General features: G+C 44.6%; 1 protein-coding gene across 8 annotated transcripts in view; it reads left to right on the plus strand.

Annotated features, from left to right (window-relative positions):
- The window catches only part of slc4a5a (solute carrier family 4 member 5a), a 117,982-nt gene extending 92,908 nt beyond the window's left edge, over window positions 1–25,074 (plus strand). For 6 of the 8 annotated variants that reach the window (XM_038785297.1, XM_038785302.1, XM_038785301.1 and 3 more), the window contains 6 exons: window positions 8,333–8,405; window positions 9,009–9,077; window positions 10,669–10,842; window positions 14,421–14,582; window positions 22,018–22,088; window positions 23,792–25,074. In XM_038785297.1, the coding sequence (XP_038641225.1) occupies window positions 8,333–8,405; window positions 9,009–9,077; window positions 10,669–10,842; window positions 14,421–14,582; window positions 22,018–22,088; window positions 23,792–23,957 (715 nt within the window). In that variant the 3' untranslated portion in view covers window positions 23,958–25,074. Of the gene's footprint in view, window positions 1–8,332; window positions 8,406–9,008; window positions 9,078–10,668; window positions 10,843–14,420; window positions 14,583–18,875; window positions 19,025–22,017; window positions 22,089–23,791 lie in introns of all 8 variants that reach the window. The other 2 variants (XR_005458787.1, XM_038785300.1) reach the window with 2 other exon arrangements.
- The last annotated feature ends 857 nt before the right edge of the window (window positions 25,075–25,931 follow it).

Here is a 25,931-nt window from a genome sequence, read left to right on the forward strand (position 1 = left end):
GTAAATCAAATCAAATCAAAGAGGGTGGTGTGACATTATGCTGCCCGCTTTCCCCCGGCAGCGGGAGGTGTAGATGGAGTCAGTGGATGGGAGGCAGGTTCGTGTGATGGACTGGGCGGTATTCACGAATCTCTGAAGTTCCTTGCGGTCCTGGGCCGAGCAGTTGCCATACCAGGCTGTGATGCAGCCAGATAGGATGCTTTCTATAGTGCATCTGTAAAGGTTGTCATGGTTTCCCATTGTAACCATCCCATGTCGCCAGGAAAAGTGAATCGCAATGGCCGGAGAATTCCTGCCTCCATTGTGAATGCCCATTCACTAGAAATATTGGTCATCTGAACAAAATCAAAATAATGTGTCACTGCGGAACTGTGAACATGTGAAAAGTCAATGCCTTGAGAAAGATGGGCAGGGAGGGTGGCACGGTGGTGCAGTGGTTAGCACTGCTGCCTCACAGCGCTGAGGTCCCAGGTTCAATCTCAGCCCTGGGTCACTGTTCGTGTGGAGTTTGCATATTTTCCCCCGTGTCTGTGTGGGTCTCACCCCCACAACCCAAAGAATGTGCCTCGGAGGTGGATTGGCCACACTAAACTGTCCCTTAATTGGAAAAAAGAATAGGGTATTCTAAATTTATATTAAAAATAATAAAATGTGTCGTTTGCTGGATGCGCGATTTCCCAAACTCCTTTGCCTCCCCTGAACCTGAATCGGAGTGGAGCGTTTGGACAGGAACGGAAGGGAGAACAAGGGACGTGACTGATCTGCTGCCCACGTGTGCTGCTGAACAGATCCTGTCCAGTGGATCTCACCATCTGGAGTGTTAGCCACAGGCAAATGCTCCACAGATACTTGTTCCTGACGAAGTTTAAACTCACAAAGGGACGAGAGATGTCCGTGCAAAGCTTACAAACTTAGTTTTCGACACCTTGGCCTCTGTGTTTTATTGTCAAGAAAGGAATGATGTAATGTGAAGTATGTCAAACCAAATGGAAATGTTAAGTATCACCCAATAGGTATTAAAGCCAGGAAGCTGGAGTGGCTTAGTCAGTAGGAGGACTCTCTCAGTATCGCGAGCCTTGTGTGAAGAGTTCAAATCCAGAGTAAGGTTTTAGCTTAGATGCTGGGTGCATCTATTTTCATCTCTAATGTCATGAAGCGAGCAGAGATGTTTAGTATCAACTTCAAAGCAGCAAATAGTATGGAAGGTGTAGTGGCTGAAAGGATGCACACTCACCTTTCTGTGATCATAGATAATGTATGAACTAGGTTCAAGACTAGCTAATGCCGCGGAGGGGTAACAGGGCTGAGATAGAAGGGGGTTCAGAAGTAAGACGGGTTACAGAAGTGGAGGAAGGAGATAGGGGAAAATAGGAGCTGTTCCAGGAATGTAGAAAGCAAGATGGTGGGAGAAGAGAGGAATAAGTAAGAGTTCCTGGGTTAGATAATGGGAGCCCTGAGCAGGTGGAGAAAGAAAGGTGGAGAGATTGAAGGGGAGCCCTGTGGAGGTGGAGAATAGAGGAAGGTTGAAGGGGAGCCCTAAGGAGGTGGATAGCAGGGCTCCCAAGGAGTAGTTGAAGGCTCCCTGCCCTGAGGAGGTAGGAGCAGAGCTTGGAGGGCAATAAAAGGGGAGGAGAGAGTTCACCTCCTGGGCTTCCCCCATCACACCTCCTCAGGGCTCTCATTCACCTCCACCATCATTCTCTGCTATCGACCTTCCTCTCTCACTTCACCTACCTCCTGCTTTTAACTGCTGTTATTCACCCTGAATTACCTTCTACTTTAACCAGCTGTTACTGCATTGTCATTTCTGCCATTTCAAGCTAGTCTTGAACCTGGCTCTCACATATTCATATTGCAGGAAACCGAGTGTGCAATCCTTTCAGCCACTCTGCCTTCCATGCTTGTGTGGTATTTGGAGTTGATACTTAACATCTCTGCTCCCTTCATGACTTTAAACTCCACAAGACCTGAAAATATGATGCACCTTTAACTCTCTTTAAAACCACAAGCAGGACTTGAACTCACACCACACACTCACATCCAACACTCTGAAACCAACTCTCTGCCCAGAAGCCATTCAACAGTGCTTGCTCGATGAGTGCACCTTTATCTAGCCTTGAACCCAGCTCCTGTAAACTCACAATCACAGAAGGTAAGTGTCCAATCCTTTCAGCCACTCTGCCTTCCATGCTCATATGGTACTGGGAGATGATACTTAACATTTCTGTTCCCTTCATGACTTTGGAGATGAAAATAGGTGAACCCAAGCTAAAATATCTCTCCCTGGATTCAAACCCACTAAACACGCACATCCATCTCTCCCAACACAGAGAGACCTCCACCCCAGCAGGCCATTCAAGCTTGACTTGCTTCAGTACCCATTGGGTAATACTTAACAAACATTTCCATTCTGTTTAAGATGCTCCGCATCACAGAAACTAAACACAAAGACCAAAGTTTGTAAGCTTGAAATTTCTCGAGCTTGCAGGTGTTTTACTCACTGGAGTTTAGAAGAATGAGGGGGGAATCTCATAGGGACTTATAAAATTCTAACAGGACTAGACAGGGTAGATGCAGGGAAGATGTTGCCGATGGTAAGTGTGTCCAGAACCAGGGGTCACAGCCTGAGGATTCAGGGTAAACCATTTCGGACAGAGATAAAGAGACATTTCTTCACCCAGAGAGTGGTTGGCCTGTGGAATTCATTACCACAGGAAGTAGTTGATGCTCAAACATTGAATATATTCAAGAGGCGGCGCACTTGGGGAGAATGGGATCTAAGGCTATGGGGAGAAAGTAGGATTAGGCTGTTGAGTTGGATGATCAGCCATGATCGTGATGAATGGTGAGCAGGCTCGAAGGGCCAAAAGGCCTCCTCCTATCTTCTATGTATCTATGTATTATCAGTACTAAACAAGAGTTCCAACGAACATAGGAACAATGAATCAATTCAGGACAGAATGCTGAAGGAACTGGTGCCTCTCGTTTATATAATTCAACAACAGAGGCACAAACGGAGCGGGGGAAACAGGAAGACCCTGTCACTTCAGGACACATGCCTTTATATCAAGACTAACAAAATGAAACTAATTAGCTCATGGAAATCCCAACAGGACTAAGTCAGCCTATGAATTTAAGATAAGGGCTCTATCCGGGACGGCACGGTAGCACAGTGGTTAGCATTGTTGCTTCACAGCACCACGGTCTGGGGTTTGATTCCCACTTTGGTCACTGTCTGCGCGGAGTCTGCACGTTCCCCCTTTGTCTGTGTGGGTTTCCTCCGGGTGCTCCGGTTTCCCCCCACAAGTCCCGAAAGATGTGCTGTGAGGTGAATTTGACATTCTGAATTCTCCCTCTGTGTACCTGAACAGGTGCCAGAGTGTGGCGACTGGGGATTTTCACAATAAGTTCATTGCAGTGTTAATGTAAGCCTACTTGTGACAATAATAAAGATTATTTATTTATTACTTTATGGATTTAGAATGGGATCACAGAGGTCAGGAATTCCATAGGGATGCATTGCATAACTAATTTATGCCAGTTTTGAATTGAAGGGTATTTGTCACTAATCCAGGGCATTGGATATTCTTACAAACTGCAACGGCCAGGATATTGTGCGGCCTCTTTTCGTTAGCATCAGTAACATTCTCACCTGGAAGACCCAGAATCAGGAATGCAGGGTTAGACTCTCAACAATCCTCTTCAGCTGCCTGACTACACCAGACCAAGATGACTGATTATTAACACAGGTCCATAAGCAATGTATATAATCACACTTGACCACCAGACACTTTAGGCACACAGGGATACAGCAGGATCAAACCTGTGTCCAAGACGAGGAAAACATGGTGATATGTCGAACTGGATCTCCTTCATTTTATTACAAACCAAACTTTTACCGGCATAGTCCCATATATTACCCCATGTCTCCTCGTCAATGTTTTTTTTAATTTTTTTTATTTAGAGTACCCAATTATTTTTTCCAATTAAGGGGCAATTTAGCATGGCCAATCCACCTACTCTGCACATCTTTGGGTTGTGGGGGCGAAACCCACGCAGACACGGGGAGAATGTGCAAACTCCACACGGACAGTGACCCAGAGCCGGGATCGAACCTGGGACCTCAGCGCCGTGAGGCGGTTGTGCTAACCACTAGGCCACCGTGCTGCCCTTCTCCTCGTCAATGTTAATTGCCAATTTATTTTCTCAAGGTGGCAGGGCACCCGGCGTGCTAACATAGGATCTAGAATTTAAAGTATCATCGAACTTACTAATTAATTGTTTAGGCACCACAGAATTTAGGATTCTTTCTACTGGGTAACTGTGGAGTGGAGACACAAAGTTATTTTATTTAGGATCAGGTCGGTAAGATGTAAATAATGTTTAGAAAAGAAGTGCCTTGCGATGTCATGTTGTTGACATTGCTGCTCAAAGGATGACAAGAAAGCATCTCTGAACAAGTCTATCTCCTCCAAACTAACCTGCTGCAGACACTCACTACATCCTAATGTTTCTCGTTGTTTGAGCACAGTGCTATTCGTTGATTTTCAAGTCCATTTTGCATTTTGGGCAAACGCTTTTTCGGCAATAAAATATTTTTCTCAAGTGTAGTCACGGTTGTAGGGAATCCAGCAGCAGGCTCTCACATACAGCAAAGTGCTAAGGAACGGAGCATCTATTTTAGTGATATTGGTGAAGGGACGATCTGCACATCTCGCCCCCCCCCTTCTTCAAGGCACATGGGGCTACAATACACTGACTCATCCAGGAGATGGCAGCACTGAGAGTGCATTACGCTTCCAGTGTCAGCTTGACTGACATTGTCAAACCTCTTGAGTGGAACTTGAGGCCACAGCCTTTGACATCAAAAGTCAAGAGTGCGGACACAGACCGTCTTGGGCTTCAACCTGTCTGTGTCAAGTACTGAATCTGTAGATACACTGGGATTTTATGTTTTGAAAGAGAAGCTTCTGTGTTAACATGAATCAGTCTTGCATGGTGTGCGCACTGAGCGTCAGAGAGACTTGGATTTTGGAAAGGGCTAAAGACATAAGGAAAGCATGGTTTGTCAACAGACACCAGTCATGCTGTGATGCAAGTCAAGGCCTTAACAGAAAAACATCAGAGAAAAATCTCAATTGTTTTAAATATAGGTCTTTGTTTTACTGGAACACAAAGGGATGACCTTCCATTATTACCAGGTTTGTCTGATTGTATGATGAAACACAGAACTAAAACCTACGAGTCTTTCCGTGTGTCTTCAAAGTGCAGTGGAGGGAATTGATAAACTCACAAAGGCTTCCCTGCCAAAACTCGCACGCCATCAAATGGGAAAGGAATATCCCAACCTGTGTGTGTGCTGCTTCCCATGGACTAGACTCCCACTGCAGCCTGTTCCTGTGCCATTTGAAATACTGAAGGGAAGCAGACAGTCTGGTGATATAGACAGTTGCTCATATATTTCTCTTGATATTTGCAAGGAAGAACAGGATCACGTAATGTGACAGGGGAACCAATGCAGGAAGTCGGAAGGTAGTAAAACGGGACAGAAACAAAAGGCAGTAAGGTGGAAAGTGTAAGGCAGAGAAGCCAAAGTCAAAAATCAAAAAGGGCGACAGTACAAGGTACAGTGACTGAGGGGAGCTCAGTGAATAGGTCCAGTAATACCAAAAGGAATAAAACGGGAAGTAAAAACGTAAATGGTAAGCGATACGGCAGGTTGTACATGAAGATATGGGTTCAACGACAAGGAAAATTAGGAGAAAAGTTAAGAGGAAATACAACTTTGGAGAGGTTACTGATCGGGGTGTTAAGATTCAAAACAGAGATATAAAAGCCAACATAAGTGTACTTTACCAGAATGCTCGTAGTATTTGGAATAACGTTAATGAATTGATGGCGCAAATCATCGTGAATGACTGTGATTTAGTGGCCATTACTGAAACATGGTTAAAGGATGGTCAAGACTGGGAGTTAAATATCCACGGGTATCAAACTATTCGGAAGGACAGAGTGGATGGTAAGGGAGGTAGTGTAGCTCTGTTATTTAAGGATGACATCTGGGCAACAGTAAGGGAGACATCGGTGCTATGGAGGATAAGGGTGAATCCATTTGGGTGGAAATCAGGAATAGTAAGGCAAAAAAGTCACTGATAGGAGTAGTCTATAGGCCACCAATTAGTAACATTATGGTGGGGCAAGCAATAAACAAAGAAATAACTGATGCATGTAGAAATGGTACAGCAAGGGCAGCACGGTGGCCTAGTGGTTAGCACAAACGCCTCACGGCGCTGAGGTCCCAGGTTCGATCCCGGCTCTGGGTCACTGTCCATGTGGAGTTTGCACGTTCTCCCCGTGTCTGCGTGGGTTTCGCCCCCACAACCCAAAAATGTGCAGAGTAGGTGGATTGGCCACGCTAAATTGCCCCTTAATTGGAAAGAATAATTGGCTAATCTAAATTTAAAGAAAAAAAAAACAAAAAACAAAAAAAAAAAAAAGAAATGGTACAGCAGTTATCATGGGGATTTTAATCTACATGTCGATTGGTTTAACCAGGTCGGTCAAGGCAGCCTTGAGGAGGAATTTATAGAATGTATCTGCGATAGTTTCCTAGAACAGTACGTAATGGAACCTATGAGGGAACAAGCGGTCCTAGATCTGATCCTGTGTAATGAGAAAGGATTGATTAATGATCTCATAGTTAGGGATCCCCTCGGAAGGCCTCCTTCTGCACTGTAAATTCTATGATTCTAAGATAAAGATGCATGGCATTAAGGGTAAAGTAGTAGCATGGATAGAGGATTGGTTAATTAATAGAGAGCAAAGAGTTGGGATAAATGGGTGTTTCTTTGGTTGGCAATCAGTAGCTAGTGGTGTCCCTCAGGGATCAGTGTTGGGCCCACAATTGTTCACAATTTACATTGATGATTTGGAGTTGGGGACCAAGGGCAATGTGTCCAAGTTTGCAGATGACACTAAGATGAGTGGTAAAGCGAAAAGTGCAGAGGATACAGGAAGTCTGCAGAGGGATGTGGATAGGTTAAGTGAATGGGCTAGGGTCTGGCAGATGGAATACAATGTTGACAAATGTGAGGTTCTCCATTTTGGTAGGAATAACAGCAAAAGGGATTATTATTTAAATGATTAAAATATTAAAACATGCTGCTGTGCAGAGAGACCTGGGTGTGCTGGTGCATGAGTCGCAAAAAGTTGGTTTACAGGTGCAACAGGTGATTAAGAAGGCAAATGAAATTTTCTTTTTCATTGCTAGAGGGATGGAGTTTAAGACCAGGGAAGTTATGCTGCAATTGTATAAGGTGTTAGTGAGGCAACACCTTGAGTATTGTGTTCAGTTTTGGTCTCCTTACCTGAGAAAGGACGTATTGGCGCTGGAGGATGTGCAGAGGAGATTCACTAGGTTAATCCCAGAGCTGAAGGGGTTGGATTACTAGGAGAGGTTGAGTAGACTGGGACAGTACTCGTTGGAATTTAGAAGGATGAGGGGGGATCTTATAGAAACATTTAAAATTATGAAGGGAATAGATAGGATAGATGCGGGCAGGTTGTTTCCACTGGCGGGTGAAAGCAGAACTAGGGGACATAGCCTCAAAATAAGGGAAGTAGATTTAGGACTGAGTTGAGGAGGAACTTCTTCACCCAAAGGGTTGTGAATCTATGGAATTCCTTGCCCAGTGAAGTAGTTTTTGATGTTTTTAAGATAAAGATAGATAGTTTTTTTGAAGAATAAAGGGATTAAGGGTTATGGTGTTTGGGCCGGAAAGTGGAGCTGAGTCTACAAAAGATCAGCCATGATCTAATTGAATGGCGGAGCAGGCTCGAGGGGCCAAATGGCCGACTCCTGCTCCTAGTTCTTATGTTCTTACATGCCTGATTGGAGACGGCACGACTCCCAATATTACTGAAAATAATTAATGGTTGCCAATGGACCATGGAAACGAGGTTTACAATTTCAGCTTCAGCTCCAATCAGCGGTTTATTCAACAGACAGCATTGAGGCCGCAGTCATGCTGTTGTCTCTGGTTATAATAATTGTGAATGAGGATGGCACAGTGGTTAGCACCACTGCCTACCGCGCTGAGGACACAGATTTAATTCCAGGTCACTGTCCGTGTGGAGTTTGTACACATCTCACTGAGATGTGCCGGGTAGGTGGATTGGCCAAGCTAAGTTGCCCCTTAATTGGGAAAAAAAAATTGGGTCCTCTAAATTAAAAAATATATATAAAATACTAGACAGACCAAGGAAATGGTGATAGTCTGTGAAGATTAATTGTACATTGCACAGTACCTATATGTTTATTTTCCTTTTCCAGGGAGCAGAGGCTCACTGGTGTTGTTGTGTTCGTTCTGACAGGAGTCTCTGTGTTTTTGGCTCCTATTCTGAAGGTAAGTCTTCCCAGATAGATTAGCAACAAAACTGAACCATTCCACTAAAGCACATTTAATAAACTTGCTTCCTTTCATCACTGAATTCACTCTGCAATTCGAGCATCAGCTGTTAAATAAACAAGAACTCCAACTTCCCGCCTTTCAAATGTAACATTGAATTGGGGACCTCCTGGGGGGAGGGGGGGGGGGGCGGGGGGGAGGGGGGGGGGGGACACAAACGATCCCACGGCACCGATCGATAAACAACAGGGAAAATCCCCCCCCCCCCCCCCCCCCCCCCCCCCCCCCATCACCCAATGTTCCAGTTCAGCCCCCAGTCAACACCATTTATCTTACTGTGTGCGCAGCGACCACATTTCAGCAATAGTTCCTTGGCGGCAAATAGTTCTTTGGCTCATGCGAAGATTGTGAAAGGTTATAAATAAAACAAGTTCTTTAGCTTGTTATCACTGATTGGAAGCATATGTTGGCGCAGTAACATTCTATACCAGCAAAGAATGAGGTGGTCACAGATTGGGAATGAATGTGCTGAAGATTTAATAGTGTGAAACTATTTAAGCTCTTTGACTAATATTCATGACTGGTTTTGTTCATCCTCAGTACATTCCAATGGCAGTGTTATATGGAATATTCCTTTATATGGGTGTGGCCTCTTTAAATGGTATTCAGGTAGGTCTCTCTTTGGACTAAATGATACCTTCTCTTTGATTACCTTTGAACAATCAGCAGAAACATTAAACTATCAATCAGATTAACACCTCTGGAAAAATGGTTGAGGGAAAACATGCTAAGAATTTTTCAATTACCAGTTGATGTGGTCCAGTGTTACTCAAAAGAACACATTCTCTCTCATTCTATTCTCAGGCCCCACTCTCCATTTGTCCATTCCAGAGTATATTCTTCTGTCTTGCTCCTTCCCACTGTGCCGAGTGGTCAGGTGAACATTGGGCGCGATTCAGTCAAAACATTGCTAAGTGTCATTTTGAACCAGTTTGCCAGGGTGTTCCCTGCTGTTTTTTTCAGCTCAGATCACGTTTCACCCACATTTGGTCATTTATTTTGGGCCTTGGTCAGTTTCTTCCCAGTCTAGCCCACGCCTGGAAATTGTTTCAACAATGGGGAGCTGAATTCGCCGGCTGGACCGGCTCCTCGGAGATCGGGGCGCCATTTTGAAAGGGTACCCTGATGTCTGAGTGGGCTTGAGGATCTCCCACATCCTCCCACCCATGGGCAATGCCCCCCCCCGCCCCACCCCGCAGGATATCACCCATCCCACACTGCCAAGTGAGGACACACCGCTATGGCGCAAGATGCTTCAAGCCTTCCAAACCTCTCGCGAGATTCAACAGCCTCGTCCCGACACCAAGTCAGGCCCGACCAGGCCACCGAATCACGCCCATTGTTCTATTACGGTCACAGGAAGTAAGCCTATGGCAGAGAATATATTTACACACGATAGTCCCATTGAGACAACCAACATGCCAGTCCCTGTCCTGGCCGGCCTACATACTCAGTCCTTATGAGCCCCAGTTGGCCGGGTCTCCGCCCACTAGTTGGGAAGCTCATATTCCACAAGTTCCCGGGGAAGATCAATCAGGGTGTCCCTGGGGGCATAGTGGGGATTTTTACAGCTATGTTTCTCATACACTGTCATTTCTCCATCTCAATTTCAGTTTCTTCAAATCTCTCCTTCAGTAAACCTGGCGTACGCCCTTTCCTCTCATTCACCGCCCGCCTCATCTCCCACAGGCTCAAGGGTTCCGTATCCAACCCTCCAATCCATCCCATACATCATTAAAAAAACACAATGGCAAAAGCACAGACCAGTTAATAGATCGTCCAAACTACAAACCAGAACCAGTCCGAATTAAGAGTTGCCGTTGGCTAAGTGATCAGATTGGGACAGGCCTCACAGACAATCATGTCATCAACCCCGGATAGATCCCAGTATTTATCCAGGGAGCTTGGTCATTTCCCTGGGATACAACTTGAGCTTACTGCTGACACACACACACACACACACACACACACACACACACAGTGCTAACCCACATTCTGGCTCCCCCCTTATTCCTGCTGAGAACTCTGAACATAATGTGCACGGAGGGAGGTCTGACAGTATCTTGTAGTTGTGACACTAAATGTTAGGAAGAGTGTAGGATATTATTCAGGCAAAGTATTGCTCAAATGAACAGTTTGAAGTATGTTCATCTTTATTGTGATTTCAAACTTTGGTCCTGATGAATGTTTTCTCCTCCAGTTTTGGGATCGGTGCAAACTATTCCTAATGCCCTCTAAGCACCAGCCAGATTATACCTATCTCCGCCATGTACCATTACGCCGGGTCCACTTATTCACCACGGTGCAAGTCATCTGTTTTGGTGTTCTCTGGGTGTTGAAGTCCACTGTAGCAGCGATCATTTTTCCTATCATGGTAAGAGATCATCACTATTTTGAACGTTTTACTTGGATGGCAGAGGCAAGCTTTCAGACAACAGCAACTGGTAGAGGGATCGAGTTCCGGAGCCATGAGGTCATGTTGCAGTTGTACAAAACTCTAGTACGGCCGCATTTGGAGTATTGCGTACAGTTCTGGTCGCCTCATTATAGGAAGGACGTGGAAGCTTTGGAACGGGTGCAGAGGAGATTTACCAGGATGTTGCCTGGTATGGAGGGAAAATCTTATGAGGAAAGGCTGATGGACTTGAGGTTGTTCTCGTTAGAGAGAAGAAGGTTAAGAGGTGACTTAATAGAGGCATACAAAATGATCAGAGGGTTAGATAGGGTGGACAGCGAGAGCCTTCTCCCGCGGATGGAGGTGGCTAGCACGAGGGGACATAGCCTTAAATTGAGGGGTAATAGATATAGGACAGAGGTCAGAGGTGGGTTTTTTACGCAAAGAGTGGTGAGGCCGTGGAATGTCCTACCTGCAACAGTAGTGAACTCGCCAACATTGAGGGCATTTAAAAATTTATTGGATAAGCATATGGATGATAAGGGCATAGTGTAGGTTAGATGGCCTTTAGTTTTTTTCCATGTCGGTGCAACATCGAGGGCTGAAGGGCCTGTACTGCGCTGTATCGTTCTATGGTGTTTTTAAAGCAACGTTAATGAGATCTAAGCAGACAGCAATTGGTACAGAGCCAGAGGAGGTGACCAAAAACTCGGTCAATGAGGTAGGCTTTAAGGAGGTGGGGATCTGGACGGCTCAAGGTACAGCTATCAATTGGCAGAGAATAAGATTGGGTATAGGCAAGGGGCCAGAATTGGATGTTGTATCAAGTCTGAGCAGACTGCAGAGTGAGGGAGGAGCAGGGCTATGGAGGGTTTGAAACAGAATAGTGAGACGTTAAGTTCAACGCATTAATTAGAAATCAAAACTATTTCAAAATTAGAACCAAATATGGAAAAACCAACTTATTTCATTTAGATGTATAGACATCAACCATGGACACCTGGCAGGCTCTGAAAATACCAGAACAATGTCATCCAGCGATTGTAGAGTCTGAAGTAAAAACTCACATCTCCAAAAGGGACTTTTTTTTCAATAAACATTTTATTGAGGAATTATTTTTGGCATTGTAACAGCAGCAATATAGACAATGTACATGAGAATATAAACATAGTGCAAATACCACCTCCCTCCCCAACAGGTTCCACCATTACTTAACCCCCTGCTCTACACTAACCTAACCCCCCCCCCCCCTCCCCCTCTCTGCTGACGGTTAATTCTCTGCGAAGAAGTGGATGAATGGTTGCCACCTCCAGACAAACCCTAACAGTGACCCTCTCATGGCGAACTTAATTTTCTCCAGGCAGAGAAAGCTAGCCATGTCCGATAGCCAGGTCTCTGACTTCGGGGGCTTTGCGTCCCTCCATGCTAGTAATATCCGCCTCTGGGCTACCAGGGAAGTAAAGGCCGGATCATCTGCCTCTTTCTCCTCCTGGATTCCCGGATCCTGTGACACCCCAAAAATTGCCACCTCAATTGGACTCAATGCCACCCTTGCTTTTAACACCGTGGACATGACATCCACAAACCCCTGCCAAAATTCCCTCAGCTTTGGATATGCCCAGAATATGTGGACATGGTTCGCTGGCCCTCCCGCACACTTTGCACACCTGTCCTCCCCCCCAAAGAATCTGCTCATCCGGGATACTGTCATGTGAGCTCGGTGCACAACCTTGAATTGTATCAGGCTGAGCCTGGTACATGTTGCGGACGCGTTGACTCTACTCAACGCGTCCGCCCAGAGGCCCTCCTCTATCTCTCCCCCCGGCTCCTCCTCCCACTTTCGCTTCAGCTTCTCGGTCTGCGTCTCCTCCTCTAGAAGGGACTTTGACCACAAATCTGGTCCATATTCATTTGTCTCCAAATTGTAGATTTTGCGGCCACGAGGCATTTTTTTTAAATCCAAGTAGTCATACTCTGGCTTGGAGTTTATCAGTGACCTCTAAGCATACATAATGTATCCTGATACAGCAATATTTAAAAAATAAATGAGAGTAGTTTCATTGACCATTTGGGTCCCATGTTCTGTGCTTGAATGAGCTGGCACAGATTGGTTAGGTCAAATGGCCACTTTTTGTATCATGTGATTCTACAAAGGAGTAATCCCTATCACTTCAACATGCTCTCAGATGTGTACCGTTATTCACCTTCCAGCATATTCTTGAAAATGAAAATGAAATGAAATGATATTCTTGTTGTCGACATTGCTGCATAACAGTGATATACTTAAAAAGTGATTGATTGGCTGTGAAGGAGAATTGGGATAGCCCAAGGGCACGATGAGGATTCAGGTAAACGCACATTCTAACTTACACCCTGTCAGACAAATCATTTCACTCTTCCTCTCAATCCTAAATAGGTGCGAACTCGCATCGAGTGAACGTTTCCCTTTGCAGTTGAGTTGGAGAGGAAGATTATGGACGTACTGGCGCTGGAGGGTGTGCAGAGGAGATTCACTAGGTTAATCCCAGAGTTGAAGGGGTTGGATTATGAGGAGAGGTTGAGTAGACTGGGACTGTACTCGTTGGAATATAGAAGGATGAGGGGAGATCTTATAGAAACATTTAAAATTATGAAGGGAATAGATAGGATAGATGCGGGCAGGTTGTTTCCACTGGCAGGTGACAGCAGAACTAGGGGGCATAGCCTCAAAATAAGGGGAAGTAGATTTAGGACTGAGTTTAGGAGGAACTTCTTCACCCAAAGGGTTGTGAATCTATGGAATTCCTTGCCCAGTGAAGCAGTTGAGGCTCCTTCATTACATGTTTTTAAGGTAAAGATAGATAGTTTTTTGAAGAATAAAGGGATTAAGGGTTATGGTGTTCGGGCCGGAAAGTGGAGCTGAGTCCACAAAAGATCAGCCATGATCTAATTGAATGGCGGAGCAGGCTCGAGGGGCCAGATGGCCTACTCCTGCTCCTAGTTCTTATGTTCTTATGTTCTTATGGTTTGATTCTGCAATTTGATGTGCAAGTTGCTTCTTTCCATTTGTCATGGAGCTCCTTGCGAGGGATGTCTGTTCTAATCTCCAGGGATGAAGGGGAAATAAACCATGTGTGATTACTGTTGTGAAAGGTTATTCAGTGGCGAGGGTCAGGACCTCACTACAGCCAGGATGACAAGCTGACTGGTGGCACAGCATATTATATCAACCCGTGTTGCATGACTAATTGGCCAGAGCCAGGAATATACCTTCAATTTACCATCTGCCCCTTCAGAAACTGCGGAAACAAACAGCTACAGACTCAATCCAACAGTGTGGTGTCAATCCCAACCATGGGCCTTTTTAATGTCACATCCCAACATTGCATTTCTGCAAGCTTGCCGACTTTGCTTTTCGGAGTCAGCGCCAAAGTAGGGGAAATTACCGCTTTCTGAAGAGTAAAAGTTGATTCTGTGATTGTGAAGGATTTGTGTTTGTGTCTCAATCGTAACTTCAGCAGTTTTTTTCAGAAATATTTACCTGCAAAGTCTTCTGCTTATTTCCATCACCATGCTAGATCCTCGCTCTCATAGTTGTGCGGAAGTTACTGGACTGGGTTTTCTCCCAGCATGACCTTGCTTGGTTAGACGATATCCTACCTGAAAAAGACAAGAAAGAAGAAGACAAGAAGAAAAAAAAATCAAAGACCAAAGACCAAGACAGGGACAGCATAGATGAGGTGAGCAAAGCAATTGCAATGAAACACACACCATTTCTCCATTTGATTTGTGCTCTGTTCTTGTAGTTTTCAGCCCTTCCGATTAATAGATTCACAATCAGAGGACCTTTGTCGGTAAATTAAACAGCTTTCCAGTTACGTGATCATTTGTCCGTCAGAGTTAGGTACAGCATCAGAAGCTTTCAGGGCTTTTCCCAAAACATTTGCCAATACAGCTCTCACTGTCAGCTAGGACAGATGTAATACCCTGTGCTGTGGCAAGACACAATTGCTTCAACAAGCACATGGATACAGGATCACAGAGCCATTACAGTGCAGAAGGAGTCCATTCAATCCACCAGGTCTGCACTGGCTCTCTGAGAGAGCATTCTACCCAATCCCACTCCCTTGCCTTATCCTCGTAACCTTGCACCTTCCTTCTTTCCTGATCGCAATCCAATCTCTTTTGAATATCTCGATTTAATCTACCTCTCAGGTAGTATGTGCCAGACTCCAACCACCTTCATATATATGTTCAACTCTTTTTTTTACTCTTGTTTTACTCTTGTATTCAATGCCCAAGATAATGTATACTTTATGATCTGCTCTGTCAAATTGCCCTGCCAACTTCCATGACTTATGTACATAAACATCAAAGTATCTCTGTTCCTGTGCCTTCTTTAGAGTTTCTCCCTTTTTTTACACTGTCTCTCCATATTCTTCCTGTCAAAATGAATCACCTCACACTTCACTGCATTGAACTTCATCTGCCACTTGTCTGCCCAATCCACCAGCATGCCTGTGTCTTTTTTCAGTTCAAGACCATCCTCATCACAGTTGACAATGCTACCAATGTTCCTACCACCTCCAACTTTTTCATCATGCCGTGAACATTTTAGATGGTTAATTAGATATCAGCGAGGGCAAAGATCCCAACGCTGGCCACTGGGTAACTCCACGACAAACCTTCCTCTAATCTAAAAAAAAAACAATCATGTATCACGACTGTCTGCTGCCTGTCACACAGACAACTTCTTGTCCAAGTGCCGACCTTTCATTCCACCTTACCTTCCACCAGCTAGGATTCTGCCAAAGTTGGATGAAGTAACCCTTGAATTAGCCATGACTCCCACAGACTTCAAACTCTGCTGAAGAGATCAAGTCAAATCCTGTGGGCACACAGCTGCATTATTGTCATTGTGGTGCCCGTGACCTCTTTATACGACAGAGTCTGAACCACACGTTTAAGGCAGCAATCCAGTTGAGATTTCTTTACAGGATGTGGGCATTACTGGCCTGTTGCCCATCCCTAATTGCCCCTCGAGAAGGTGGTGGTGAGCTAGCTGCCTTCTTGAGCCGCTGCAGTTCCTGTGGTGTAGGTACACCCAGAGTGCTGTCAGGGAGGGAGTTCCAGGGTTCTGGCCCAGTGGCAGTGACGGAACGGCCGATATATTTCCAAGTCAGGAGAGTGAGTGACCTGGGGCAGAGATTCCAGGAGGTGGCTGTTCCCAGGTATCTGCTGCTCTTGCCTTTACAGATGGCAGTGGTGGTGGATTTGGAAGGTGTTGCCTGAGGAGCCTTCGTGAGTTCCTGTGCGACCCACAGTGGCAGCAGTCTGCACCACCTACAAGGTGCATTGCAGGAACATCTTTTAAACCATGATCTCTACTATCTAGATTGACTCACCTGATGAAGGAGCTGGCAGGGCAGCACGGTGGCCTAGTGGTTAGCACAGCTGCCTCACGGCGCTGAGGTCCCAGGTTCGATCCCGGCTCTGGGTCACATTTGAAAAAATAATTGGGTAATCCAATTTTTTTTTAATGAAGGAGCTGCACTCCGAAAGCTAGTGATTCCAAACAAACCTGTTGGACTTTAACGTGGTGTCATAAGACTTCTTACTGTGCCCAACCCTGTCCAAGGCCAGCATCTCCACATCACAGAAGGACAAGGGCAGCTGATGGAGAAAACTCTCCATCTAAGATTCAGTCCAGCATTACTTGTGCTACACTGCACTCTGCTGGTGGTAGAACAGCACTACATCAAAAGCAAGGGACGTGCAAGCTGGCTGCTCATTCATAAAATAACTTGGCCCATCGTTTAAAATTGAAGCATCAGAAAAAAGATATTGAAGCATTTCTCCTCTCCAGGGAACAACAATTTGCATCTATATAGCATCTTTAACATAGCAAATCATCTCAAACTGCTTCACAGGAACATAGCCACTGAGCTACAGAAGGCAACATGAAGATAGGCGATGAAAAGATAAGCCAAAGAGATAGATCTTCAGCACCATCTTAAAGATGGAGCAGGAAGTGAGGGGGAGTGTGTTAGAAATGTTGAGACAGATCCATGCACAGTGTCAGCTTTGCAGAGACTTGCCTAAATCACCATTTTTAAAAACAATTTAGTATCCAATTCATTTTTCCAATTAAGGGGCAATGTAGCGTGGCCAATCCACCTACCCTGCACATCTTTGGGTTGTGGGGGCTAAACCCACGCAGACACGGGGAGAACGTGCAAACTCCACGCGGACAGTGACCCAGAGCCGGGATTGAACCTGGGACCTCTGTACCGTGAGGCAACAGGGCTAACCACTGCGCCACCATGCTGCCTAAGTAACCATTTTGATCATTCCATCCCGGTGTTGGGTATGAACAAGTTATTTTCACATCATAGCTCAGACTTACCTTGTCCTCACATGATATGCACACGTAAGAATTGTTTAGCACAGCTCAGCTGAATCTCAGGCAGTCTACTCCCCTCCAGTCTCCCGGAACAGAGTACATGTACTCCTTCCACCAAAAAGCCTGGGATTTTCCTGATGTGTCCAGGAAAGCTGGATTTCGCTGAAATTTCAAATCTTTTTTTTTTTTATAAATTTAGATTACCCAATTATTTTTTCCAATTAAGGGGCAGTTTAGCCTGGCCAATCCACCTACTCTGCACATTTTTTTTGGGTTGTGGGGGCGAAACCCACGCAGACACGGGGAGAATGTGCAAACTCCACACAGACAGTGACCCAGAGCCGGGATCGAACCTGGGACCTCAGCGCCGTGAGGCGGTTGTGCTAACCACTAGGCCACCGTGCTGCTGAAATTTCAAATCTAATCGCGCGATACCTGGGGAAAAAAAACAGAAGCTGTCAAAGTGATGTCGCTCAGAATTTTACTCTTCAGAAGCAAAGTAACATAATTCACAAAATGTTCACCGTGAGTGAAGAGATTCCAGTTGGTGGCCTGAAGCCCACCTCTGGATCATCTCACAGCATGGTCTTTAATTACAAATTGGTCCTAGTCAATTTGAGGAAAGACAGGAGGACAAATTGGAGGTCAATGTGCAACAGGCAGGCCGAAATGGATAGTTCTTTGAAAGATCTAGTGCAGACTCGATGGGCCAAATGGCCTTTTGCTGTCTCGTGCTGTTCTAAGATTCTGTGAAATTGGGCTGTTTTCATTGAAACATCAAGAAAGGAAAGGAAAATTCTCCCCGTGTTTGTGTGGGTCTCACCCCCACAACCCAAAGATGTGCAGGGTAGGTGGATTGGCCACGCTAAATTGCCCCTTAATTGGAAAAAAAATGAATTGGGGACACTAAATTTATATTTAAAAAAAAGAAAGGAAAAGTTAGCACTGTTCACGCCTTCTGCACTTTGCAAAGGGCTTCAAGTGTTAGCATTTTGTAAAGCAGGAACAAGGTGGCCAATTTGAGGGCAGCATGGTGGTGCAACGGTTAGCACTGCTGCCTCATGGCGGCGAGGACCTGGGTTCGATCCTGGCCACAGGTCATTCTCTGTGTGGAGTTTGCACATTCTCCCCGTGTCTGTGTGGGTCTCACCCCCACAACCCATAGATGTGCAGGGTAGGTGGATTGGCCACGCTAAATTGTCCCTTAATTGGGGCAAAATAATAGGATACTCTAAATTAATTTTTTTTTTAATGGAAATCAGAGCCCAGCGCCATTTGGTACATAAGCTAAAGTAAAAAGAGAAATAAGTAGATAAAATCAGAGGGTATGTTAGATGGGAACTTGTACCCGGAGATAGAAGCAGAAAAAAGAGCCAGATTCCGTGTGTAGTGGGGAACCAAATGGCAACACAGAAACCTAAAGCAGAAGGTTGATGAGGTTAAGGTTTGATCATGCCTGCAGAAACATTCTGTACATCTCATGTCATCAGGCATCAATCTGCAATCTGAACATTAAAAGGTACAAAGACTGCCTTCTACCATCTGATCGCACAGTGGCGTGGAGAACAAACTGTCTGATTGTTTGGGCTTTCTGCTCCTTAGAATACTCAACAATTCACTTTGTTTTCAGATTCAGAATAACAATGCTGCATCTATTAAAGTCCTCAACCTTCTGCCTGAAATTCCAGGTTTCCTTCCAGCTCAAGACCCGCAATCCCTCAGTGCCAGTAAAGATTCCTATGGAACAAATTGAACCACAGAAAAATGGCTCTCAGGCTAGTGAGTAAAGTTCTCAACAACAGTTGTTTGTTACTCAGTATCTTAACTGCTTACTCAACTAATCAACTAGTCTCTTCCATGCCAATAACCGCTTACTGTTAAACGATTTAACGATTCAATCATTCCCGCTCCCACTTTAACTTTTGAATCTTGCAGTGCACTCACTTTGTTATTGGTATTCTTACCTGATTTATTTATTTCGCTTGTTCATTTCCCCCCCCCCCCGAGTTCCTTTTTGGTTCACTGTGTCCCCACGGACTGTTTGCCAAAGTGATCGGTTTTCCCCTGTGTAGCCAAGTACCGCCATGGCTGGGATCAGCTCCCTGGATATTGCTTTGACAACTTGGGCAGGCAGCATGGGAAATCTCTTCTCTTATCACGGACAGTTTATGCCACTCAATTTTCAAAGGCATTAGCTGCAAAGAATAGTTAAGTGAATGAGAATTTGATGGCCTCATGAATAGTACACTTCTTAAATACATCAGGCCACCTCAACTGCTCCACCATTGGAAGATGAGGATAGATTTCAATTTGAGTTCACCATTCAGACCAAACCTCGAAGAATCATCAGGCCACCCGAGACCACACCGAACAAGCTTTTGTCAGCTCGATCACATGAAGGCTTCACTGTCTTTCACAAATGCAATAATGAGCTGGTTGAGAATAGATTTTAAATATAAATTTAGAATACCCAATTAAATTTTTTCCCAATTAAGGGGCAATTTAGCACGGCCTATCCACCTAACCTGCACAACTTTGGGTTGTGGGGGTGAGACACAAGGAGAATGTGCAAACTCCACACAAACAGTGACCCAAGGGCGGGATCGAACCCGGGTCCCTGGCATTGTGATGCAGCAGTGCTAACCACTGTGCCGCCATCCCCCTCCCCTGCCGGTTGAGCATAGCAAGATTTCTTTAAAAGTTCTGCAGCGAGCTGCAGCACGCAGAGCTTTCGTCAATCAGTTTTATCGGAACCAATTCTTTTTTTTTTATATAAATTTAGATTACCCAATTATTTTTTCCAATTAAGGGGCAATTTAGCGTGGCCAATCCACCTACTCTGCACATTTTTGGGTTGTGGGGGCGAAACCCACGCAGACACGGGGAGAATGTGCAAACTCCACACGGACAGTGACCCAGAGCCGGGATCGAACCTGGGACCTCAGCGCCGTGAGGCGGTTGCACTAACCACTAGGCCACCGTGCTGCCCTTCGGAACCAATTCTTAAAATCCAGTACAAACATCAAGCCTCGGCTGCTTACCCCTTTTGTCAAATTGTGCACAGTTCTGGATTTCAGACTCTTTAGTGTTATTCCAACGTTCAAAAAGGAGAACCTGATTGTCTCATCTGTGCTTTCTAGTGCTAAGATAAATGTACTGTGCCATTCGCTTTGTGCAACACTTCACATTTACATAATGTGCTAAAACATCCAAAGGTGCTTCACGGGACAGTTATCAAACAAAATTGGATGCTGAGCAACATAAGGGAAGATGGCCAAAAAGCTGAACCAAGGAGAGGGGTCTTATGTAGTGTCTTAAAGAAGGAAAGAAAGGGAGCTGGGCGGACAGACTGAGGAAGAGAATTTCAGAGCTCAGCTTCTCGATAACTGAAGGCAATAAAGAAATGTTAAAGTGCTCAAGAGGCCAGAATTGGAGGAACACAGGAGATCTCAGGAATAGGGAGGAGCAAGGCCGTGAAGAGGTTTGGAAAAGAGAACGAGCATATTCAAAACAAGGCGTTACTTACCCAGAAGTCATTGGAGGTCAGCAAGCACAGGCAAGTTGGGAGACAGGCAGCTGAATTTTGAATGAGCTCTATGAAGGGTGGAGCATGGGACTCATTCACTGCCTTTAGATCCATTCACCTCAAACCTCTCTTTAATTGATGTTTCTGCAGTCATTTCCCTCTGTCCTTCAACTCCAGTGTCATTGTCAAGATTTTTCAACTCTCCCGAGATGCTAATTCATCTTTCTCGTCCAACCTAATCATTACTTGCTCATTTATCTCATCTTCTTTTCCAGTGTTTCCTACTTGTACTCTGCTGTAGGTTTCACAGTTTGAAGGATAACATAGTGTGGATCAGATTAGTGGTGTATTTCATTGGGCGTTGCTATCACAGAGAGTGACAGAGCATTTTATTTTCTGGAGTCACACAGGAAAACTGTTCAAAATGCAGTCAGTATCTTTTTTAATTAATATATTTTTATTAACTTTATCACTTGAGAATTTAACATCACAGGAAAAAATTAACACATTTACATACATTAAAATCCAAAACATAATAAAACCCCTCACAAACCCTATATGCCCCCCCCCCTCCTCCCTCACAACTAACGGTGACCAGCTCCTTGAAATACACAATAAACAGTTGCCATCGTCAATAGAACCCCTCAATCGCTCCGCTCACGGTGTACTTGACTTTCTCAAGGTATACGAACTCCATCAGATCACCCAGCCACGCTGAGACACTGGGTGGAGATGGAGACCTCCATCCCAGCACAACTCACCTCCGGGTAATCAGAGAGGCAAAGGTCAGGACATTGGCCCCCACACCCGTCTGTAGCTCCCGCGAGTCTGACACCTCAAATATGGCCACTAAAGGACATGGCTCCAGCCCACTCTTCAGAATCGCCAGCACGGTGCTAAAAAAAAAAGAGACCCAGAGAACCACGAGCTTGGGACAGAACCAGAACATGTGCGCGTGATCTCCTGAACAGCGCACGCACCTGTCCTCCCCCACCTCCCCTTGCAAAGAAATGACTCATTCTGGACTTAGTCAGGTGCGTCCTAAAAACAACCTTAAGTTGATCAAACCAAGCCTCACGCACGAGATTATGTAGCTCACTGCCAAGGGCCTCACTCCACACCTCATTGTGCAATACAGGCCTCAACTCCCCCTCCGACCTAGCCCTCTCCATTGACACTGAATCCTCCGCCAAAGTCTATTTAATATCTTTACTTCATCTAACCTGTGAATGTGATTGATTACCAGGGGAACGGTCCTCTAGCTGGAGCTATGCAAGCTGAAATGTCACACTGCAACTCTGATTCACTCGACCGCAGGTACTCACTGATTTTTCCGTTCTCTCTTTTTGCAAGATAAAAGATTGCCAAAATTCAAGATCCGAGTGCGTGGTTCTGTATCAATTATATTTCCATTAAGATTGTATTGCTCTCTGGGGCTGAAGTGCAGAACACAGAACCGTTAAGTTGTCTGCATCAAAGTAAAAATATTACCCTTTACCTAAGTAGCAGAGACTATATTTCAAAAATAGTTTATTGGTCGATAGTACAATTATGGAGCTCTGGCTTTGTTCACAAGTGGGATTGAAGATTTTTGTCATCAAGGGATATGGAGCTAAGATGCATAAATGGATTTGAGAATCGGCCAGTTTAATTGAATGGTGGAACAGGTTTGAGGAGCCGAATGGCCTCCTCTACTCCTAAATGCCAAGCCGACACAAAACCTTAATTAGACCATCAGACATAGGAGCAGAATTAGGCCACTCAGCCCATCGAGTCTGCTCCGCCATTCAATCATGGCTGATATGTTTCTCATCCCCATTCTCCTGCCTTCTCCCCATAACCCCTGATCCCCTTATTGATCAAGAACCTATCTATCTCGGTCTTAAAAACACTCAGTGATTTGGCCTCCACAGCCTTCTGCGGCAAAGTTCCACAGATTCACCAGCCTCTGGCTGAAGAAATTCCTCCTCCTCTCTGTTTTAAAGGATTGTCTCTTTAGTCTGAGATGATGGCCTCTGGTTCTAGTTTTTCCAACAAGTGGAAATACCCTCTCCACACCCGCTCTTTCCAGGCCTTGCAGGATCCTGCAAGTTCCAATAAGATCCCCCCCTCATCCTTCTAAACTCCAATGGGTACAGACCCAGAGTCCTTCAGGCTTCAGTGTGAGGACTGAATACAGTTTTAGGCTGTACACTGTAGGAGGGATGTGAGGCTTCAGCGAGAGAACAAAGAAGTCTTCACGAGAGGGCGGCTCGGTGGTGCAGTGATTAGCACTGCTGCCTCACGGCACCGAGGTCCCAGGTTCGATTCCAGGTCCCGGGTCACTGTCTGTATGGACTTTGCACAGTCTCCCTATGTCTGTGTGGGTCTCACCCCCACAACCCAAAGATGTACAGGCCAAGTGGATTGGCTACGCTAAATTACCCCTTAAGTGGAAAAAAATTATTGGATACTCTAAATTTAAAAAAAAGAAATCTTCAAGAGGAGACTGACTGGTATGAAGAAATGCATATAAGAATGAAGACTTGAAAAATTTGGAGTTCTTTCTTGTTGGGAGTAATACCGATTACTGCACAATATTTTGGAAGCTTTTATAGTGATGGAAGAAGGTAGATAGAAGTAGCAAAATGTTGGCCAACGTCTGTGGGGAAAGAGAGTAAGCAGTTCAGATCGATGACCTATCATTAGAACTGGAAGATCAGAGCAATTAAACAGACTTTAAACAAATATGTGTAAACCGGAAGTGCCAGTAAGCTAACCATTTGTATTTGCGTTATAGCACTTTAAATGTAGAAGTTTAAATGTAGCACTTTAAATGCAGAAGAACAGCCCAAAGTTCTTCACAGTGACTGAAACAAATTCACAGCCCAGGGATTGATTGTGGGACTTTGCTTGTCCCAGACTGCCTACTGATGGGGCTGTTGAGATGCTCTCAGTGGCACACTTTTAGGGGGAGAAGAAACCTGTGTGTAAGTGAAGAGAATAACGCTTTCTTTTCTTCTTTCTAAATTTCTCCACAGTATAACTTTACACCTCAAGATTTCCTGTCCGTCTACCCCCGCTTTCAACTACTCCCAGAATGCCATATGCTCAGTCCCACAGGTCAAGATAGAAATGGAGTCAGATTATGACGACACAGACACGGAGAAGGCTTGGAGAGACACAGGCGGTGAGACTACTTTGTAGCCTGGTCTGCCAGGTCCTGCCAGAAGCACTTTGTTAGCACATGGACCTTGTGAACTGTTGATGGGCTGACAGATCAGGGCCACAACCTGTGCATGTTAACTCTCTGAGAACTGCACTTGGATGCAATACCAGACCAGAGTATCTAACGCAAATGAAGATTTATATGCATCTATGCTTGTCTGCAAGTGTTGTATAAAATATGTTTTTAAATAATATTGACATTATTATTAAAGATTAGGAAACAGGTAGGGTCAGTCAGACAAGGCTGCAGTATATACCAACAAATTTCAGGAATTAGGAAATTGCTGAGGCAATTGTAATTTTTAAAGCCAGTTCTCTTTTGAGATTTAACTTTGATGTTGTGAAGAGATTGACCCAGCGTTCATGTAAATGCATTCTTTGCCACCTTCCTGCCTGTAAGCTTTTCTCCTTCAGCTCAATCTCGTTAAGAGCAAATTTTGCTCCATTCACTTCAACAGAATTGCAATCTTACTGCTTTTACATATTCTTATATTGCACAGGCGGCGAGAACTCAGATAGTGTTGGTCAACTAGCTCCTAACCATCTAGTCACTTTTCAAAAGTTCCTGGACTGTAGATTTCCCATTCGATATCGGTGCAGTTTATTCCTATTGAAGTGATACAAAAGTGGGAATACCTGATCAAACTTAATGATTTCTCATGGCAGATTAAGATGGTCTACAAAAGGTCAATCATGTATTTCTCTATTCCCTTTTTAATTTATTTTGTAATTGCTGTATTCGAAATTATCTGTAGAAATGACCATGCATGACAAATTAATTCTGTGACTTTTTTTCTGGCAGTCCATCTTCCTGCTAAGACAGACAATGAGGAATCGAACAAAATAGACCAGAATTATGGTATATGTTCCTACTATTAGGCTTTCAGCTTTTATCTTTTCCTGAATTTGGGTTAAAGAAAACCATGTTGAAATTAACTATGAGCAAATTTGTTCTTTTTCAATGCAAAAGTGAACCAGGTTTGGAATCAGATAACCTCGAGTCACATCAGCAAAACAACTTTGGAAGGAAAATAAATAAAATACCTTCTGTAAATAATAAAACACACCACTGTCCTCCCAAAGAGTATGGCTAAAAGGAGTTACCGTCCGTCATTAGATGCATCCGCGTTGCCCGTTTCTTATGTTCTCCTAAGCTCATTCCGCCAGAAGATTGAATGGTCCCAGTATACTTACTTTTATTCTTGGGGTTGAAATTAATTTAAAGGTTGGGCATGTCTGGAAATGTCAGGCCCCACAAATTGGGCATGTCAGGAAATGTAAAACCACTCTAGGTGCAGGTATCAAAGACACAACTCGACGCAAGGTTAACTTCTCTCATGCTTCCTTGGCCAAAAGGCAACATTTGCTGAAATTGTGAAAGTGAATCCTTCAAGAGACTACAGTAGGTTATTACTGTATTCCCTTCAACTCCTAATGTTACTCACTTCCATGAATGAATAATCTGGTGGATGGCCTGTTTATGGGTCCAAAGCTAGGGAAGTCCTGGAGAGGTCAGCAACCAGTAAAAGTTGGAAGCCAAGATCGAAGCCGAGGATCGAAAGAGGTGGGGAAACACGTGACTGAAGGTTCATAGTGGTCTATTATTGCAGTTCCTTTAAGGAGATGAGATCATGGATTTGATCAACAACCCCTCCAACACACTTGCACACCGTTAATTTCCTGTTGTTAAGTTTAATATATCAAAGATGGGCACAGGCTAGATGGGCTGAAGGGCCTGTTCCTGTGTTTGATTGTTCTTGTTTATCTATTGACAATTGTCAGCAGGTCACGATGTATAAATTAAGCCAACTGATGAATACTTACCACAACAAAACTAACCACCCGTATGGAAACTTTTTGATGAGTTCTATTTCCGTGAGCAATTTCAGTACAAACATCAAATGCAGATGATGCAAGGGGCAGATTGGCCCAGTTGACATTCTTCTCCAGTCC

This window comes from Scyliorhinus canicula, chromosome 26 (assembly GCF_902713615.1).
Source record: "Scyliorhinus canicula chromosome 26, sScyCan1.1, whole genome shotgun sequence".
Classification (NCBI taxonomy): Eukaryota; Metazoa; Chordata; class Chondrichthyes; order Carcharhiniformes; family Scyliorhinidae; genus Scyliorhinus; species Scyliorhinus canicula.